This window comes from Rhinolophus hipposideros, assembly GCF_964194185.1.
Source record: "Rhinolophus hipposideros genome assembly, chromosome: 9".
Taxonomy (NCBI): domain Eukaryota; kingdom Metazoa; phylum Chordata; class Mammalia; order Chiroptera; family Rhinolophidae; genus Rhinolophus; species Rhinolophus hipposideros.
In genome coordinates this window covers 3,756,660-3,776,507 of record NC_138055.1, presented here as the reverse complement: position 1 = coordinate 3,776,507, position 19,848 = coordinate 3,756,660, and the positions used below count along the sequence as shown (strand labels likewise).

General features: G+C 53.1%; 1 protein-coding gene across 2 annotated transcripts in view; it reads right to left on the bottom strand.

The window, feature by feature from the left end:
• Positions 1-19,848, bottom strand: part of KIAA0930 — a 38,025-nt gene that overhangs the window by 13,095 nt on the left and 5,082 nt on the right. Inside the window, exons 2-5 of one of the 2 annotated variants that reach the window (XM_081058557.1) lie at positions 4,426-4,577; positions 939-1,064; positions 778-855; positions 309-410 (exon numbers count right to left, since the gene is read on the bottom strand). In XM_081058557.1, coding sequence (XP_080914683.1) covers positions 309-410; positions 778-855; positions 939-1,064; positions 4,426-4,577 — 458 coding nt within the window. Of the gene's footprint in view, positions 1-308; positions 411-777; positions 856-938; positions 1,065-4,425; positions 4,834-19,848 lie in introns of those variants that run through there. The other variant, XM_081058558.1, reaches the window with a different exon arrangement.

Below are 19,848 nucleotides of genomic sequence, written 5' to 3'. Positions count from 1 at the left end.
CCGGGCAGCACTTTTTGTAGGAGTTTACGATGCATTCTCCATTCCCATGCCCGTCTGATCCCCGACCCTGACAGGTAAGTAGGACAGATGGTCACGCCGCTCATTTTACAGATGAGGAAACTAAGGCTCAGAGCTAGGAGAGCGCGCTGGCTCCACGTTCAACAGCAGGAAGAGTGGGAGCCACGGTGGTGGGGGTCCAGACCAACCCTGCTCCCAGCCAACTCCCACCTATCTGCAAGGGTGTGAGGCCTGAGGGAGAGAAGCTTCTGGCATTCCCTGAGGAAGGGACCTGAAGGGGACGCGCTCACCTCCTCGAAGCTGTCAATCATGAAGAAGATATTGGGGTAGCTGATCTTGGACTCCTCCCCTTTGCTGTCCATGGGGTGTTTACTGGGGGACGCAAACACTTGCTGAAAGAGAGGAGATTTAAGGACGGAGTGAGGCCCCTACCCTGTACCCTGTCCCAGAGCCACTCAGCTGAGTGGAACGTGTTGTCCAAGGAGCAGGTCACAGCGCTCACGTTGCTCAGAGTCAGGCCAAAGCCAGAAGGAACCGCTAGAATGAGCTGCTTGGGGATGGCCTGGTTCTGTGCTCTGTGCACGGGGCACAGGACCCCGGGAGCTGAATGCATTTCCAGAGTCAGACCCTCACCTCGGGGGCAGGGAGGTGAGCGCGGCACTTGTTTCCTCAAGACAAACACTGTGCAGCCAGAGGGCGGCCATTTCTGGGCCGAGCTGGCAGGCGGGAGGCCTGGGGGCTCTGAGCCCCATGGCTCACCTGGGATTTCTTCTTATGGATGTGGATGTCCCCCGCATCAGTACGTGTGCACACGGCACACGTCACCATGTAGTCCAGCTGGAAGAGAGCACAGGACAGGGTGTCCCTCGGGGCCTTCCGTCAGCCCGCCCCTGGCGCCCTGCCCCCACCGCACCCGGTACCTTCTGCAGGATGAGGTTCAGGCAGACGCTCTCCTCCCAGTCAATGTCCGGGTCTCCGAGGCCTGGCAGCTTCTTGGAGTCCCGCCGGTACACCTCCACCTCCACCTGGGGCTCCGACTCAGCCAGCTGCCAGGCACAGGGCAGGGCTGAGCCAGCCCCCCTGTGGCATGTGGCACGCTTCTCCCTGACCACTGCGCTGGGCAGCCGTTAACACAGACGTGATTCCAGCCTTGTCCCTCAATCTCCGGCTAGTCACACCACAGTAAATCCAGAGCTGAGCCTCAGGTCGTCCCTGGGGCCCTGCAGCAGGGAGGTGGGATGCCAGCATCCTGTCCCCCCCACACTGCTGCTCCCCACCCCACCAACAGGAGGCCAGTCTACTCATCCACCCTCCCCCGCAGCCCCCGCCAGCTAGCGCAGGAAGCCGGCGGGTTGCTATGGCGACTGGGTACCAGCTTGGCTGGCTGCAGGATGGGAAGCGGGTGGGAAGCAGCCCGGGCTTGCCGCAGAGGACCCGCAGTGCGCAGGCGCAGGCGCTGCAGAGGGCCCACACTGCGCCTGCCAAGCGCTTTCCTTTTTTTCTGTTCTTTTGAGTTGTGGGGGGCAGGAAGCTGCCTGGGAAGCTGCCATTGGATTTCCCCACTTCCCCTCTGGGCACCCCCAAGGCCCATGGGGTCTCCTGGCATCACGGCCCACCCCCTGTCCTCCAAGCTCTGCAGACAGACAGCACGCCGCCCACCTGGGCAGGCACGGTCATGCGTGTACCTGGCACCGCCTCCTGCTCCACACGTGCCGGTCCCTCCACACAGAACGTCGTCATACCACTGTTGGCCCCTCTCTGTCTGACAACACTCCAGCCACGTCACTCCTCCTCTTTGTGGCCCCCCACCTGCCCCCCATTCTTCCCACCATCACAGCACCAACTGAGTTGTGTGTCACTGGCTATGCTCGTGTCTGACCTAACAGCCTGGGGCCAGGTCAGGGTCATTTCTATGCTCCCAGTGCTGGGAGAGGGGCATCTGCACGGAGCTAGCTCACTGTGGGTGTTCAGTGGAACATTCTAGCACATCAACAGCTGGATTGCCACATGTTCCCACGGACTCATGCCCCTTCACTGACCTCAACACCCCCCAGTTCTCAGGAGAGTTTGCACACGGCCCCACACCCTTCTGCTCCAAATTCCTCAGTACTGGACCCAAGGGACCTCTCTTGCCCCAGGTAAGAGCGGTATCTGCCCACTCCTTTCACCTCCCCACCTGGCCTCTCTGGGGAGACGCAGACCTGACCTCTCCTGTGTACCGCCTGCCCTCCTGGAGAATTCTAGGTCGAGCTGGGCTAAGAAAACCGGTCCTGACCAGAGCTGGGGCCTCTCCTGGGCCTGAATCCCAGGGGCAACTGAGAGCATCTCAGATACACCCCGTTATTATTGGAGCCTCTGCTCACACAGACTGCCTTTGGGAAAAGACTGAGATACTGCAAACAAACTTGTCTACAATTTAAACTCTTGCAAGTCAGAGGGGTGAGCCTCTGCCCCCACCCCCGCAGCCAGTCGCTCATGGTCTCCCACTGCGCCTTCCAGTGTCAGCCCAGCTCAGGGTCCTGTCCTAGGCTCCTTCTACTGGCATTCCTCCGCTTCCCATGCGCTCCTGGGGCTCCGTGCTAAGGGTCCCAAATCTCCACCTCTGCCCCTGACCCCTGCTGACCTTTCGACAGGCAATCCACTGCCTGGAAGACATCGCTATCTGGACGTCTCACAGGCAACCCATCCAACACTCATCTCCCCTCCTCTGGGTCCCCTGCTATGACCGGCACCATGGTGACCCTGGGCCCAACTCAGAGACCTGGCTGTCAGGCCGAGTCTTCCCTCTGCCCCCCCACCCCCCACCCCCGCTCCATCACCCGAAGCCCTGCTGGGTAAGCCCCTTTCCTTGGTGCTACCTGCCCTCTCCCCAGTCCCCTGCCCCTCCCGGGTCTCCTGCCCTCTCCTTGGTCCAAACCACCAGCAGCGGCCTCCTGAGCAGCCTCCTGGCTTCGCCCTAACCTGCCCCAGTCCCCCCACCCACAGCACGGGAGCTTGCTAAATGGAACTCTGACCACATCCCTTCCTCAGTTTACCGGATCCAGAGGTCTCCCAGGGTTTTGGAGACAACACCCAAACCCTGGGCGTGACTTTGGCACCCACCCTGATTTGGTGCCACCCACTTTGCTTCCTGTGTCCCCACCTTTCTACACCTTTCTATATGGCAGCCACGCAGAACCACAAGCGACCACCTGAATGCATGGGAACTCTGCACATGTCCGGCCCCCCGTGGGCCATCATGCCCGCTGCTGGGGAGCAGTTTCCCCTTCCTTTCAGACTCTTCTCACCCACTGCTGACCACTCCCACTCCTCTGCTCAGATATTTATCGCACAGTGCGGGCTCACGGTGATGGCCCACTGGTCCCAGTGACAACACAGTCACCCAGTCGGCTGCTGCAGATACCAGATGACCACAGGGGACCCAGGCACACCCCTGGGTCTTCCTCATGTCACACAGCCCAGCCAGATCAGCAGTATGGCCACCGGCACGCAGGAGGCCAGCATGGCAGGGAAGTCACGTGTCTCCTTCGCAGCAGGCCGGTCCGTTTGCAGAAAACCTATTCTGCACGTGTCAGGCTCAGAGAGCCGCCACAGGCAGGGAAAGCTCAGGCGCCTGCTGTATCCCCACAGCCAAGAAGCTGCAGCCCAGGGATCCGGGCATGGGACTCGGAGCCCGGCAGATTGCAAGTTCCAGAGCTGCCCCCGTGGCCCTCCCATTGTTTGTATTAAAAGGAAAACAATGCATTCCCATGTTTGGCACACAGGTTGCTTAAACACTTTATAAACTACGAAAGCTTCTGGAAAACAGAGGAGACATGCAAAGTTTGTCTCATGAATCCTTCTACACACTTAAATTTAGTGGTTGACACCTTAGAGGAGCCACTCCACCTCTGAGTGCTCAGTTTCCTCATCTATAAAAAGGGGATAATTCCATCTGCCCTGTTGAGTTGCGGGGAGGACACAGCGAGATGGAGAAGTAGAGAGCGCAGCGCTCTGTCTGGTCCGTGGTCGGGGGTCAGTGACTGGCCAGCATCACCTTCATCACCAAGCCACGTCGCCCTGCCCATGGGAGGGCCCTGGACTCGGGGCCAAAGCTTTGCCCTGCCACTTATTTACTAATTATGAGATGCCGGCCCAATCACCTAGCCTTCAGTTTCCTCAAAGGTACAATAGTGACAGCAGTCACTGCCTTTCAGGGTCATGGTGAAGGTTAACGACAATGTACACACACGGCCAGCACACCCCACCATCCGCCAGCACGTGTGACCATCTCCACGCGGTTCCGGGCTGCTAGTAGGTGCTTAATAAACCTATTTCCCCCCTTTTGACACACATGGGGATGCAAGGAAGGTGTCACCAAGAGCAGACACCATAGGGATGCTTGGCTGGACCAGGGCAGTCACTCACCTTTCTCCCGTCAGCGCTGCTCTCACTGCCCGCGAACGCCAGCTTCCGGCGCACATAGAAAAGCATGTCATCCTGCCGCGGCGCCCATTTCTCCATGAAGTAGGTGGAGAACATCCAGGTCCAGAAGACGATGCGGTCATCCTTGAAGCACCCTGCAGAGGGAGGCCAGAGAGGAGTGAGAAAGGACAGGTCAACCTGGCCCACGCCATGTGACCTTGGCCAAGCCTTGTCCCCTTGCATGCCCATCCCATCTCCAGCCTGCATTTCCGGTCAGAAATATGCGGGGCTCTGTGCTGCCCAGAGCCCTCTTCTCCCTCAAGGCCCCCACCACGGGGCAGAGAGAGGATCACGGGCCCCTCCCAGGAGGCCCAGCTCCCCACCCAGCGGCAGCCTGAGAGTCCCAGCGCCCAGCCCCACAGCCCAGCCGACTCCTGCTGAGGATGAATCAGCAGCTTTGGTGAAAGGGAAAGACCTAATGAGAGGGAACGTCACAGGGCTGTGCGGGCTGGAGGGCTGGAGCGGGCAGGGCTTGGAGGTGGGATCGCCAGGCAGGCACCACCCGCAGCCAACACCCCCCACCTCCACGCTAGGCTGCGGCAATCCTCACGGAGAATCCCACTTAAAGGAACAGCCGTCCCTTTGCCAACCAGTCTCAGCTGCAGGTAGAAAGCAGGGAAGACACGCAGAGCCCCCCTCATCTCTGTGCTGCAGAGCCTCTCAGCCCCCTCACCCCTGCGCTGCGGGCCCTCTCAGCTCCCCTCACCCCTGCGCTCGCTGCCAGGCCTCTCAGCACGCCAGTTTTACTATTGCTTGATATTCATGGGGGCTTTGCTCTTTACAACAAATCATATTTCTTTACAATAAATAAGTCTTTATCATAATGTTTCCCACACAAGGAAAAAAAGCCCCCAGCCTCTGGGGGCAAAGACCTGGGTTTCTGCTTCAGCTTGGCCACCTGCTCTGTGACAGGGCAAGCAGCCTGGCCTCTCTGATCCCCAGGTTCCTTGTGGTGAATGTGGACTGACGGAGACTATGGGCTCGAAGACCCCTTGTCTGGCACAGCAGGATCAAAGAGCTGGTTTCCTCCTGTTGTAGACAGATCCAAGGGAATTTCATGATACGCTACAGAGCCACTTCTTATAAACTCCGAATAGTAAATGGTTACTGGTTTCTTTCTCTCTCCCCCAGAAGAAACTTTACCTCTGACCAAGTGCTCGCACTTCGGCGCACGAAGGACCCGACCAAAATCCCTACAGCTGGAGACAGGAAACCAAGGGCCAGCGGCTGCCGGACCCTACCTCATCCTTACAGGCAGTTCCGTAGCCTGACAAGGACTGGCCAGGTCCCTGGACACCCAGCCCCAGCTCCCTCCCCGTGACCCCAGGGGAGGTCCCACACGTGCATTCTAACTCATGGCACAGGCCCTACCATGAGGGGGGAACAGGCATTTAAGACAGAAACCTGCCAGAACATTGCTGCAAGGGGCTGTGGGTGTCCCACCAAGAGACACTGATGGGACAAACGACAGAGACCATCTCCACACCCAGGACACTCAAAGTTTAAAAGGAAGAAGAGACATCACAAAGGTCAAGAACTGCTCTCCTGAAAATTCAGAGCCCGACTCGTGCCCAAGAGAAGCGTAACTGAAAAGGAACACAAACCCGGGAGGGAAATCACAACCAATGCATGACATCGGTAACAGAGTCCACATCATAGCAAGTTACGACAAAAATGCATGAGACCCCGCGAGACAAACGGGTACAAATACCAAACCAGGTAGCAGATTAAAAGGGAAACATAACCGGTGAGCCAAAACGTGGGAAAAGTCTGATTTCCCAGGTAATCAACATTTCTTATTAAAAGAACAAGTTGTCATTTTAAGAGGGAAAAATTTTGTATTTAAGAAAATACCACTTAGGAAAACTGGCAGATTCTTATAAGGCAAACATATATTCACCAGCAATTCAGCCACTCCTCAGAGAAGGTACTTACCCAAGAGAAATGAAGCATGTGTCTGCACAAACACTCAGGCAAAAATGTTCATTGAAGCTTTATTCATATTAGCTCCAAATTGGAAACCAAGAGAATGAACACACGAAACGTGATAACAGCCATTCAATGCGCAATGAAAACTGGCAATAAAAACAAACCACTGATCCACACAGCATTATGGGTAAATCTCAAAATCGTCATGCTGAGCGAGAGAGGTCAGACATAAGCCTATACACTGTATGATCATATTCAAATGACATTTCAGAAGAGGCATAACTACGGTGACAAAAGGCCGACTGGTGGCTGCCCCAAAACATTGTTTCCTGATTGTGGTGGTGGTTTTATGGGTGCATACAGCCATCAAAACTCATCAGATTGTTCACTTTACATGGGTGCAGCTTATTTTCCATGAATTATACTCCAAGAAACTTGATAAAAGTTATGAAGCTGGCAAGGTGCACTGAGCTGGGAACTCTTGTATATTGCTAGAGAACAAAAATCATTATATTCTTTGTGAAAAACCAATGAGCATTTTCCCATTTTTATGAATTTGTCTTCTGGAAGAGAAATAAAAATACAGACATAAAGCCTATGCACAAAGGTGTTTCCTATGTTATTAATGACAGCACGTAGTATAGCAATAATCATAATAAGGAAGGAGAAAAATAACACTCTGTAATTACTGACATTTAATCGAGGTACGTTACGCTACATGTATGAACCAAATCATCAATCTTTTCAGGGAATGCCTATGAAGAGAAGGAGCTACATGGAAATGTGTGTAATATAATGTGTGTAATATAATGAACCAGGACCTCAAGCTGGGGACACAGAGTCCAAGTACGTCAAGCCTTGGAAACACTCAAAATAAATACACCAGAATGATAGGAGTTGCTACACCTAACAGGGAATATTTTTTCTTTCTTCTTTATTTACTTTTAGCTATTTTTAATAGTAAGATTATACTACCTTTTCCCACGAATGTATGAGTTTTGATGAATGTCATAAGGCTCATCAAAGAAAGACAGAGAAAGCGGGGAGAAGTGTGGGGAGAAGGGAATCCCCGTCTCCACAGGGAGGTTAGGAGGGAGGGAGACCTCAAAGTCCAAGTCCAAAAGCTAGGAAGGGTCAAGACCGAGGGGATTCTGACTCCCGGAGGCACAGCAGTGTTAGGATTTGCAGTGAAACACGCCTGAGGCTGGTCCTGACTCTACTCCTCCCCAGCCAGCCAGGTGGTCAATTCACTGAGCCTCTCTGAATCTCAGTGACCCCACCTGTCAGATGGGTCTCACCGACCGCCTTTCACCATCCGTGATGAGGACCGGGGCAGAGTCCAGCCAACAGGAAAACCTTTGTAAGCTGGAAAGTCCCTTCCACCTGTGGCTTCACTGGGACCCTCTGCACAGCTCCTTTGCATGTCTCTGTCATCAGTGTGGCTTGATCTGATGAGGTCACTGGATCCCAAACCTTCCAGTGTCCCTGGACCACGTGGCACTGAACTGCGTGTGAATAAACACACGAGCGGTAACAGGACCTTTGAGCAATCTCCCACAGGCAAAACCCTCCTCCTGGCATCCGTTCCCACGGCCTGCCCAGCAAGAAATCCCCTGGGTGAGAAACCCTGGGAGCTGCCACTGCAACAGAGTCCCCTGACCACCAGAACTCTCTCTGTCCCCGTCTGCCTGACATCTGGCTTCCAGGGGTGCAGGCTTTCCCACCCCCTGAATCCAGTGCACACATTCGGGGGAGAGACGCAGTCCCCTGCCGCTGAGCGATCACATGGGTAGCACCACGGACAGCGCTGTGCCTGAGGGTGGGCCTTCCCTGCTGGGCGGGGGTCAAGCAGGAATGATTCCCCACCTTGTCATTCCTCCTAGTTCTGTTCTGTAAAGTAGCCACAGACACCGAATTAATTAGCAAATCCCAAACCAGTGCTCCTAGGGGAAATACAGGGCGAGGTTCCTTCAAGCCTCTGGCCACAGTATTTTTGTCTACCAATCAATCTATAAGCTTGTTTTGGATGTGTTTCTGTTTAAAGACACCTTAATACATCGTTGGCTCGTTAACAACGAACTGCAGGCCACCAGCACTGCACCTCGTGCTTCAGTGAAGCTCATCCAGTGCCTGTTTTCTCCATCAGGCCCATCACCTGCCTGGGCCTACACAGCCCCTCAGCACGACGGACGCGCGGGGCCACCTGAAACAGCAAAGTCACTGACACAAAGCGCAGAAATGCAAAACACCTGGCACTAAGCAGACGCGAAAGACACTCGTTACAGACACTTGAAACATGGAAGCAGAGTGTCACCCTTGTGCCACCTCAGCTGGAAACCTGCACCTTGGGTGACTCAGATTTTTCACTCATCCGCATGTCTGCAATTAACCACTAAAAGTGCCACAAGGACTGATTTGGGGGTTACACGTAAATTTGAGCAAGTACGTGAATTTGCCAATACAGAATCCAGGAATGAGGATGGACTGGATTGAAAACCTGACATGTGCCAGTTCCAATGAGGCTGCGGGGATCCAGCTGCCACCCCTGCCTCGGGGAAGTGACCTGCTTCCGGAGGCCACTGTCCTCAAACTTCAGAACTGGAAGACCCGTTAGACTAGCGGCTGCGGGGACGCACAGAGGGCTCAGACTCTATGAGGACGGGCAGTCAGGCCTCCCTCCCCCCAGGTCCGGGCTCTGGGACGCTGTTGCCACACATTCCGTCTCCTTCTGCATGACACTGAGTGGGTGACAGAGCAGTGCCAACGGCTCAACAGCACAGGCATGCCTGGGAGATACTGCGGGTTTGGTTCCAAACCACTGCAAAAAGCGAGTCCTACTGTTTTTGCTGGTGGAGGGTCTTGCCTTCAATTTGTAAAAAAGAAATGCAACATCTGTGCAGCGCAATGAAGCAAGGCCCCACGACACGCGCTGCGCTGTGCCTGTACTGGTTACGGAGCGACGAGCAGTGATGACAGCTCCCCGTAGCCCTGCACTCAGCGTTTACAAAGCCCTTCCACGTGTCACCTCTTCAGCTCCTCATGGTAACTTGGTGAGCGGGGATACTCGCAGTTTAACTTAAAACCTCAGTTTCGGTTTAAAGATAAGGGAACTGAAGCTCGGGGATCCAGTGGCTCGCTGGCACCTGGGGCGCAAACCCAGCCCCACGTCCTCTCCAAGGCCCCACACGTGGGCACGTGCAGGACAGGAGTCCTCTGGCCACTTATACACGAGGCTGACAGGACCCTCAGGCTGCCTGGGGGACAGCTGGAAATAAACTCAGGCTTCTTCCAAACCTTCCCGCTACACGCCTGAGCCCCAGGAACAGCCCTGTCCACGCCCTGAAACCCTGACCCTGCTCCACAGGTGGGTTCCCAGCGGCCATTCCGAGCTCGGACGTAGCCTCAGGTCTTCCTACAATCCCCAGAAGGACATCCATCGGAGGCACTGAGCGTGCAGGCTCCACTGCCCAGAAGAGCTGCAGTTTAACAAAATGAAATTATGTCCCACAGAGGTGATTCTTGAAACGAATACTGAACAGGAAGGGAACTTTCCATCTTCTAAGGCTTTCCGTAATAATGCAATCCCGATCTGGGGCTGGCACAAGCCTGTCACACTAGAGTTTAGGGGCAGATTTGATTCCCGTTCGTGAATGTTGCCCACTTGAGTAAGTTACTTAACCTCTCAGACTTTCTTTTGTGTCCTTATCAATAAAATCGGGAGTTCCGCAACGCCCTCCCGCAGTTGCCATGGAGACCAATGAGATCCCACAAGGTGCTCAGTACAGCACCTGGCACTTAGTAAGACTTAGTGACCGAAGACTGCTACTGTTACTATGAATAATGGAAGCATTTTCCATTAACCAGCCCTTTGGAGTAATCACGAATTGGACTTTAGGAGGCACGTCTTGAAACCCACCCCAATCCTCTTCTAGACCATCAAACCACATAGGGTAAACAAGCTATGGTAACGCCCTCAGGAAAACAGTGTGCAGCCATTAAAAACAATGGGCCTGTATGACAGTAAGGAACACTGTCCAGGAGTACTTTCGAAGCAGGAGGCCGAGATGCTTCTGAGTCGACAAGTCTATCAAATCTTCAAGAAATACAGTGTTACATGCATACTTTTAGAGCCTAAGAAACTTGCAAATTCTTTCTAACAAGGAGGTATAACATCGACACCAAAAGCAGAACACATACACACACACAGAAAATTACAGGCAAATGTCACTCCTGGGTATGAACATAAAAATCTTAAATATAGTATTAAAAAGAATCCAGCAATCCATTAAAAGGCTATGCCACGGCCAAGCAGGATTTAATTCAGGAATATAAGAACGGTCCAATATTAGGAAATCTATTCATATATGCAGCATACATGTCTAGTTCAAACAAGAAATAACACATGATCATCCCACATCACAATCCACGGTTCTTAACATGTTCTGAAGGTATTAGACATTGCAATTACACACTATATTCACAACATAAACTATGTATATAAGGTAAACTTAACATTACTTATAGATGATATTATACCTGATCTGGAAAATGCAAAAAAAAAAATCTATTAAAAAATTACTCAAACTTCAAAACAGAAATCGTAGGGTATCTGGGTACAAAATCACCAGTACATCCAGAAACAACACCTCTGATATAAACCAGCATTCCTAGTTAGAAGACATAATGTGTATTGAGAATTTTTTAAAAAGAGTTGAATAACTGAAAAGGTTGGCCAAGCTCTCAGCTAAGAATATTCAAATCATAGAGGGGGCAATTCTACCTAATTTGATCTACCAATTTAATATGATCCAATAAAAAATGCCAAGAGGACGTTTTAACATGAGAACAGCCAGGAAAATTCAGAAAGAGTGACGTGGGGACATGACGCCTATCGGATATTAAAACATACTAGAAATCTAACCCCTCATGTCACCGTGGGCTTGCAGGAGAAAATAACGGTCAGAGAGAAGCCGGGGATGGAGTTGGAAAGACGGGGCCACGCGAGTCCTTGTACTTGAGCTCCTGTCCTTCTGGAGGTCTGGGCTGTCAACCCTTCCACACTGTTAGCCAACAAACTCCTCTTCCTGTCTGGGCTCCTGCGGACCGCTTTCTTCACTTGTAACCAAAAGAATTCCTAACAAACGCCGTACTCAAGACTCACCCAACTTTGAGATCAGACCAAAAGCCTCGCTTGACTCCAGGCCGCCCTCCAGCTACCGTCTCATCAGAAGCTGACTCCAATAGGAACTTTTCAGTCCTCGTTTTCTTGAACAGATTTGTTAATTTACAGATTTGTTCCTTTCTACCATTTTTTCTTTTTCTTTTCCCCCTGCAGAACTCTAACTTTATTTCTGTACCATTTCATCGATTCTACTTCAAGCAAACCCGGAGCCCACCCACTTCTCACAAACCACTCTTCCACGTGGGCCAAGCGCTGTCCTCTCCTGACTGTCATATTGCCCCAGCTTCCTATCTGGTCCTCGGGCTTAAGTCACTTCTTGCCACTGGTTCAAAATTCTCTGACAGGCTTACTTCCTTCGCTCCCTGTGCTCTCTATACAAACATCTACCTTCTCACCTTCCCAACCACCCTACCTAAGATGGCAACCCCTACCCCCACAAGCATTCCCTATCCGACTTCCTGCTTTATTTTTCTGCATCGCAGCTGTCACTATGTGCCATAGTATACATTTTACTCATTTATTGTTTGCTTTCAGTCTTTTCCTAGTATGGGAGTCAGCAAACATTTTCTGTAAAATTCCAAACAGAAAAATACTTTAGGCTCTGCAGATTATATGTCCTTCTCAACACAACAAAACCAGCTACAGTAAGTAGTCCATAAGGAACTGGGCAAGACTATGTTCCAATAAAAGTTTATTTAATGTAACACAGGCAGCAGGCCAGAGTTGGCATGGGGCCATCGGTCGCCAACACCTGCCCCGCTAGAACGGAGCTGTGTTGTAACAGAGAACGTGAGCTCCAGGAAGGTCTGAATATGTTCCCTTTGATCGTTCTGCTCACAGCAGTATACTAGTTCCTAGAATAGTGCTTGACCTACAGGAAACAAGAAGTATTGGCTGATTGAATGAATAAATGAAACGAACTAAGTGATTAATGAAAGCAAGATGGTTCTGGTGCATCACTAGACAGGAAACAGAGTAAAGAGAAGGCAAACACGTGGTAATTTAGTTTCTATAAAGATGGCACTTCAAATCGGTAGGATGAAGACACTTCCTTGACAATTGTTCTTGGGATAACTGGCTAGCTGAGGAGACAAAATATGGCTGGGTCCCTGCTCAGGCCAAAATAAATTTCAAAAAGATCAAAACTTTTCAATGTTACAAGTAAAATCATAAAAAATGAAATAAACCATGAGTGAATTTTTTTATTCTCTCAGAGAGAGAAAAGCCTTTCTAAGTAGAACACAAAAGCTATTAAAGAAAATGATGAACTACATGAAGAAATTTCTAGAGGGAAAAAAACCCACACATACAACACACCGGGAAAATTATTGGAACTCTTAACTGACACTTGTGGAGACAGAGCCCCAGAGAAAAATTTCCAGGCTCTCGGCCTCACGTAGAAAGGTACTGGCTGGGGGAGTGGATGGCCATCAGCTGTGACTAGTTGGCCATCGGCTGTTACCGGTTAGCCATTAGCCACTGATATAACTGCCACGGCTGAGCTGGCAGGAGTGTGGATTGCGGATTGCAGCGAGATGGAGTGCAGTTAGCAAGTGAGGTGGGTTCAGAGAAGCGGACGGTAGGTGGCAGGTTGCGGATCGTGTGGCTCCTGCTTCCTGTGTCTCCAACCCAGCCGCCAGCGAGAATATAGTGGTATGACTCCCCTATCTATGGCTCCGTGGGTGTCCCTTTTTGGCCTCACCGTGTCCTGCGTTCTTGTGCAGGGAGCGGGACCAGAGACCCTGCATGCGACCCTGCATGACAACAGTTGACTTTCTTAACAAAGAATAAGTTTCATACAATACCTAAGAAAATGAAATAGAATGGAAAACTAAGGGAGATACAAAGGGTTTCTAAAACAGGAAAATATGCTCAACTGCACACAATTAGAGAAATGGAAATGAAAACTACAAAATCCTATTTCTCACCTATCAGATTTGCAAATATCAAAACACCTGATGACACTCCAGGTAGAACAGGGTGTGGAGAAACAGGGACTTCACATCTGGCAGTAGAAGGTAAACTGATAAAATCACTATGGAGAGACACTGGGCAACAAAAAGCACAAATGCTTCTCTATACCTTTGACCCAGCAGTTCCACTCCTGAGGCCTTCCCCCAACCTCACTCCCACGTGTGTAAAATTATGTAATTGTTATAGCTCTGTCTGCAAAGTACTGAAATGACCCCTTCAATAGGTAAGTAACTAAATTAACTAGAAATCCTTTATAGTCGAATGGGATACTGCAAAGGTATTTACAGGAATTGAAGCTGCGTATCTGTAGCCACATGGAAAGATCTCTAGGATAAATGAAGTGAGGGAAAAAGTGAGGAGCAGAACAATATGAGAGGTTTTTAATAGTGAAGTGAACCAATCAGAATGACCCGGAAGCTTGTGGGGTGGGAGGCAGGAAAGCCCACAGCTGGCCATGGGACCAGCAAATAATCCCAAACCCGTTGTCTGTTTCCCAACTTGTAAACCGGCGGTGGCAGTGGAATCGAGCTCTTGGGTCTGTGGGGAGTTTTCATTAGTGGATACGCAGGGCGCCGAGCAGGCACCCGGGCTGGCAAGTGCTGAATCATCGCTGGGGTCACCATGGCCCCTGGAGAGAGGCTACGGGGCAGAAAGGACAGTGGTTTTTTTCAGTGTGACTCCTCATTCCCTTTGAATTTGGTGCCCTGGCCATGATTACCTATTTAAAAAGTAACAAAAATATTTTTTAATAACAATGCAGTTACTTGGAAAAATGCTTATGATAGAAAGTTTTTTAAAAAGGACACAAAAGTGTGAGTACATACTTGAATGAAGAAAAGTGCTTTCAGAACAATGCCTGGCAAGACTGAAAACAAACCAAAATGCCCGTAGTCATTAGTGACGAGAGGGGCGGAATGACCACTTTTTCCCGCTTTCCAGTATTCTGTAGTGAGTTTATAAATACACTGCATGTAAGTAACACTCGGGCTTCCTGCGTGCCAGGCGCTGTGCTAAACACGCACCTGCTGACCTCTCTGTTCTGCGAAAGCAGGTCGCATTTCCCCAGGAGGACACTAGCTGCCCCAGGCCGCACAGCTGGCTGGAGCTGGCCCTTGACCGAACCCACTCATCCACACCTCCTTAACCCGGAGCAAACATCTGCGGAGCGAGCGAGCGCTGGGGCTGGGACTGGGAGTGGACTCTGGCCGGCTCCCTGCGCCCTGGAGCGTGGCGGGAGGGGGGGGGCAGCCGGGAGGGGGCCAGGAGGGCAGGCTGTGTTCCGGGAGCCCGCATGACAGATGCTGCACTGTTTGGGGCGAGTCCAAGGCAGCCCTTGAACCCACCCGGGCAGCCAGGGCTGAATGAACGGGCCTCTGTGTGCCCTCAATGGGCCTTTGAGTCCCTCGTGCCTCTCCGTGGCCCCCACTGGCAGCAGAGCCTCCCTGGGGCACAGGACAAAGAGGCCCAGGGCTGCCCTGAGGAGGCACTTGGACGGAGAAGAGCTGGTCAGATGGGTGCCCACGTGAGCAATCCCACAGGCCCGGCCGGCCCTGTGCACTCACCTAAGGGAAGCATGGGGTTTCAGTGATGCAGTGGCCGGGTCAGGACAGCCCAGCCCTGGCCTGGTTCCCGGCCTCCTTCAGGAAGAGTTTCAGCTCCTTCACCAGACGAGCCAGGCCCTCCAGACACCCCTGAAGTCCGAGGGATGGCCCCCAGCCTCCTCCCTGAGCAGACACCCTGGCCACCCTCACCAGCCCCTCACCATCCCCTCTGCCTGAGGCACCCAGGGCCCGAGGCCACACCAGCTGGCCTCTGGGGGTAGCTCATCTGTCACCTCTTCAGGGTCCATCCCCACCACCGCACCCCCAAACCGGGCCTTCCCGGGCCCACTGCTACCTGTACTTAAGCACCCGTCTGCTTCCATTTCCGGGTGTCCCTCTGAGCTACTTTACCTCCTTTGATCTTCACCAAAACCCTGTGAATCCAATTACTACCTTCATTTAACTGAGGAGGAAACAGCTTTGAGGCTTGAATCACCTGTCTGATGTCACGCTGCTAGTATGTGGCAGAGCCAGACCACAGCCCAGATCGGCCCCGGAGCTTGGAACTCTATGTCGTGACCTTGTCACACTGGTTCCTAACCACCGGAGTGTCCCTTCCCACCCTTGTCGGCAGGGTGACGTGGGACCCAGCACGAAGGGCCCACAACAGGGAGTCGGTGGATGTTAAACAAATAGGTGCCTGTGACAAACCTCCAGTTTTCAGGTCGTTCACGGCGGCTTTGAAACTCAGCCCACGCTCCCACCCGCAGTAACTCGTGATCCCTTTTTACACACGTACGACGTTAGGAAATACACGTGCTTTTACAGCCCTCAGATCACATCTGGGATCTCCTCATAACCCACTTCACAGCTAAGGAAACCGGAAGCCCTTGATCCAGGTGACTCAGATGCGAGCGGGGTCTGGAATCCAGGTGGGGTTCAGCTGGCCACTGTGTGAGCCTGCGCTTCAGTGAGGAAGGAACCCTGGCCCTGACCTCGGGCTGCTTTCATGACGTGGGGCTTCTGCCAGAGCAGCCCGACCCGCAGATCCCAAAAGCAACCCCGGACTCTCCAAAACAGCAATGCCTGCAAAGCCCTGCAGCCCAGCGGCCACTGTCGCACGATGTCACACCTGGCTCCCCACCCACTGTTCCCTCACAGCTTCGACCCTGCCTAAACCAGTCACCAGGCAGAACAGTCGCTCCCCGTTCAAATCCCTCCCACGAGCCTCATCGCCGTGGCCCTGCTCAAGCTCCTGACTCACGGCTTGGCTCTGACACACAGAGGGGCCTCCGAGACGAGCTGCCACGCTCCTGGGTGATCTCAGGCTTCCTCGGACACCCACCCAAGGCGCCCCATCCCAGACAGGAGCCGTGACCCAGCCACCCCACCTCCCACCTTCCCCACCCGCCCCCACTGCCGGGGTCACTGACCAGTCAACATTCCAGCTCTTCCCGCCTCCCCCCCAACGTGCTACATGGCATGAGGCCTGTGGCAGGACCCCAGAAGCCGAGGCCGGCCCTGCAAGAGGTGCTCACAGCCCAGCTGCTCCAAGCAGCTCACTGAGCAGTAGAAACACTAAACCTACAGGGACTCATTTCTTCACGCCTCAGTCACGGAGCCAGACTCGGAGCTGGGAACCAGACACCCACTGGCCCAACCCACCCAACGGTGAGTCCCGGCAAAAGCGGCCGTCTTGCTCTCTGCCGTGCCCCAGCACCTCGCTCCTGCCAGCTCTCGGGGTCAGCGCGACCTTTACACGCACGTTGGATGTGCCAATATGCAAAGCTGACGACACACACACAGCGTGGATTCTGGCACCTCCAGGCCCTGGACAGACACAAGCGTACACGTGGGCCCTCAGTCGCTCCACTTCCAACGTCATTTGCATACTCCTTCTGGAAACTAAACACCCCACACACGCCAGGAGGCCCTTCTCTCATTCCCCACGCCTGGGCGCCATAGCTCCCTTGTTCAGCCCCAGCCCTGTGCCATGCAGCCCTCCTCTGCCATGGCCCCCTTCGCTCTTCTTCTAAGACCGCCTTCTCTGGGAGAAGCAGAGGGCGGCTTTTCCCTCACACACTAGACCCAGGTGAAGCCACAGAAAGAAAAGGCACCAAGCGCCTCGCCTGGGAGACACGGACAGGCCGCAGCCGTGCCTGCAGGGGACCTGGGTCCCAAACCCAGGCTTCCTGCGCTGGGAACCCGAACCAGTTCCTTAAGCTCTCTGACTCTCATCGCCTTCACGTGCCAGTGGGGCACACCCCTTCGTCACAGGGTGGCTACAGGAGGACGCGATACCGGGCACACAAGAGGAGGAGGTGCCAACCGTCCTGGGCAGAGAAGGGCCTCACTGGACTCAGGCAGCTGAAGGCGACTTCGGCCTGCATCCTGGGGCGGCAGGTAGCTGGGCTCAGGCTGGCTCTTCGGGATGTGCTGGGACAGGACCCGCCCAGCATCCCGCTCGGCACGGCTGGGAGGCCCCATGCAGACGGGGCAGGGTGAGCACTGGGTAAAAATCGGCCTTTTCCCTAACTACCCAGGTAATACATGCTTTTCAGAAAGAGTGGTTTGTATTCTGCTTTTCTCACTATCTCTGTCATAGAACTGTCCCAACTATAAATAGTGTTTTTCAAGATTCAAACCACATCCAAAAGCAAAAATTTTTACATTAAACAGTAACAGAACCTCCATCTGCAAGACAAGAAATTAAAAATTAAGTCCCCCCACCTTACTTCACCAACAGACATTTCTTAAGCATTTACCAGTTATTCAAGGGTGGGGAAAAAAACCATATTCTTTTAAAACCTCAGGCTAGCTGGCTGTTTGTCTTGTATCCTGCCAGACACAAGATTCCCTTTCTAAAAGGATGGGATCCCTCCCAAACCGGGCTGGTGCTTCTCTTGCCGGCCTGGACTGTGCCAAGGGTCCCCCCCCCCCGAGCCAGGCAGCTCCACCCCAGGAGCCCAGACCCCTGGTCCACAGGTCGGCCAGCAACACCCCAGCTCCCACCTGCGGTCCTGGGGCTGCTCCCTCTCCACACCCCCATCCCCATTGCTGCGCTCGGAAAATAAGGAAACCCAGCCCTGCCACTAATGGGCCTCCATGTGCTCACCTGTCTGTACAGGTGGGCTACAGGTGGGAGGGCCCCCTCCCTTGTGATCTGTCCTTCAGGGTCCTGTCTGAGCTTCCCCTACCTGTCTGTCCAGAGTTAGGCTGGCAGAATTCAGGATCCTTCTTGTCCATCCCAGCTCCCCCAGGACAGGCTATGACCCAGAGTACATCGCGCTGCCCGAGCCAAAGCCAGGAGGCCGAGAACAAACCAGTTCCCCGCAGACCCTGGGAGGAGGAGCTGCTCAGGCAGAAGCCGCGTCTGAGTCAGGTCTGCCCCTGCCCAGGAGAACCTGACCGTGCCCAGCGCTTTCTCCTCCTCCACACGAGCCCCTACCGCGAAGGGCCGGGACCAGCTTCCCACTGTACCCAGTGGGCCTTGGCACAGGCAGCCCATGCAGACCTGGGCCCAAGGCTGTTGTCTCCGAGGGTGAGAAGTGAAATGGGCAAAGAAGAATGGAAGGGAGGGGAAGCAGCTGCCGGCCGCAGGGGGGACAGTGGGTGCAGACAGAGAGCCGGCCTGGCCTATGTCACTCAGCTCCAGGCCCCCGTCCCGGCCTGTGGGACACAGGGGCCCCTGCTTCCTTCAGCTCAGCACCACCTCCTGCTGCTCACCTTTCTTCCTGTTCTGTACCAACTGCTTCAACGGTTCTCCTTGAGTCTGGTAAACATCTGTCTGTCCCCTGCCATGTCCACCTGTGGTCCCAGCCCTGCCCTTGGGGGTCAGCCAGCAGCCTCTAAGAGACAGCCTCCCAGGTTCCTCGTCTACAGAAATCATCCAAACCCAGAAACCTTTGCACAAATAAAGAGGTTTGTTGTGAGCTATTTATAACTGCAAACTGGATGCAAGCTAAGCTTCCCACGAGACGAGACCAATTCAGAAAATTACGGCACATCCACCGAACTATTGTGCCGTCATTTAAATAATGTTGAGGGTTTGAACACCATGAAAAATGTTTTAGGAATTTTAAGTAAGAAAGCATGATTAAGAAACTTTATGTATAGAACATCAAGTATTCTTTAAAAAGGCTTTAAAAAGATTGGAAACCAAGACTTTGCAAAGTTGTATGTCTCTGGGTGATTGGAACTATGAGTAATTTTTTTCCATTTCTTCTATTCTCCAGTTTTTATAATTGTGCGTGTAACATTTTTTAATTGGAAAACAACTGGGGATTTTGAGGCTGTTTTGTAACAAGTGGCTCGTGGCTTAGCTGGTGCTCCCGAGTCTGCCCGGCTCAGTGAAGGAGGTACATATAAGCACGGGCAGTCAACGCTGACAGCAACCGGGGGGACGTGACTTGTCCGAGGCCACAGAACAGGCATTGTGGGCCAGGCTGGGAGGTGGGGGGCGGTGCCAACTCAGCTGATTACCCTCTGGCCTTGCAGAGCCGTTGGTCCCTGCAGCTGTGACCCTCGGTCTTTTTAAAGTGTGTCCAACATCCTCAGGTTTCTCTGAAATGACACAGAGTCCCAGAGTCCCCGCCTCGGAGAGAAGCAGACCACTGGCAGCCTCCTGGCTGCTCCGGCCCCAGAGACGGATGAAGGCCGGAACCCACAGGCCTTAAAAATAGGCCCAGGAACCGAAAGAGGCTCCGCTACCCCTCCAAACGGTCACACTTCCTCCCCACC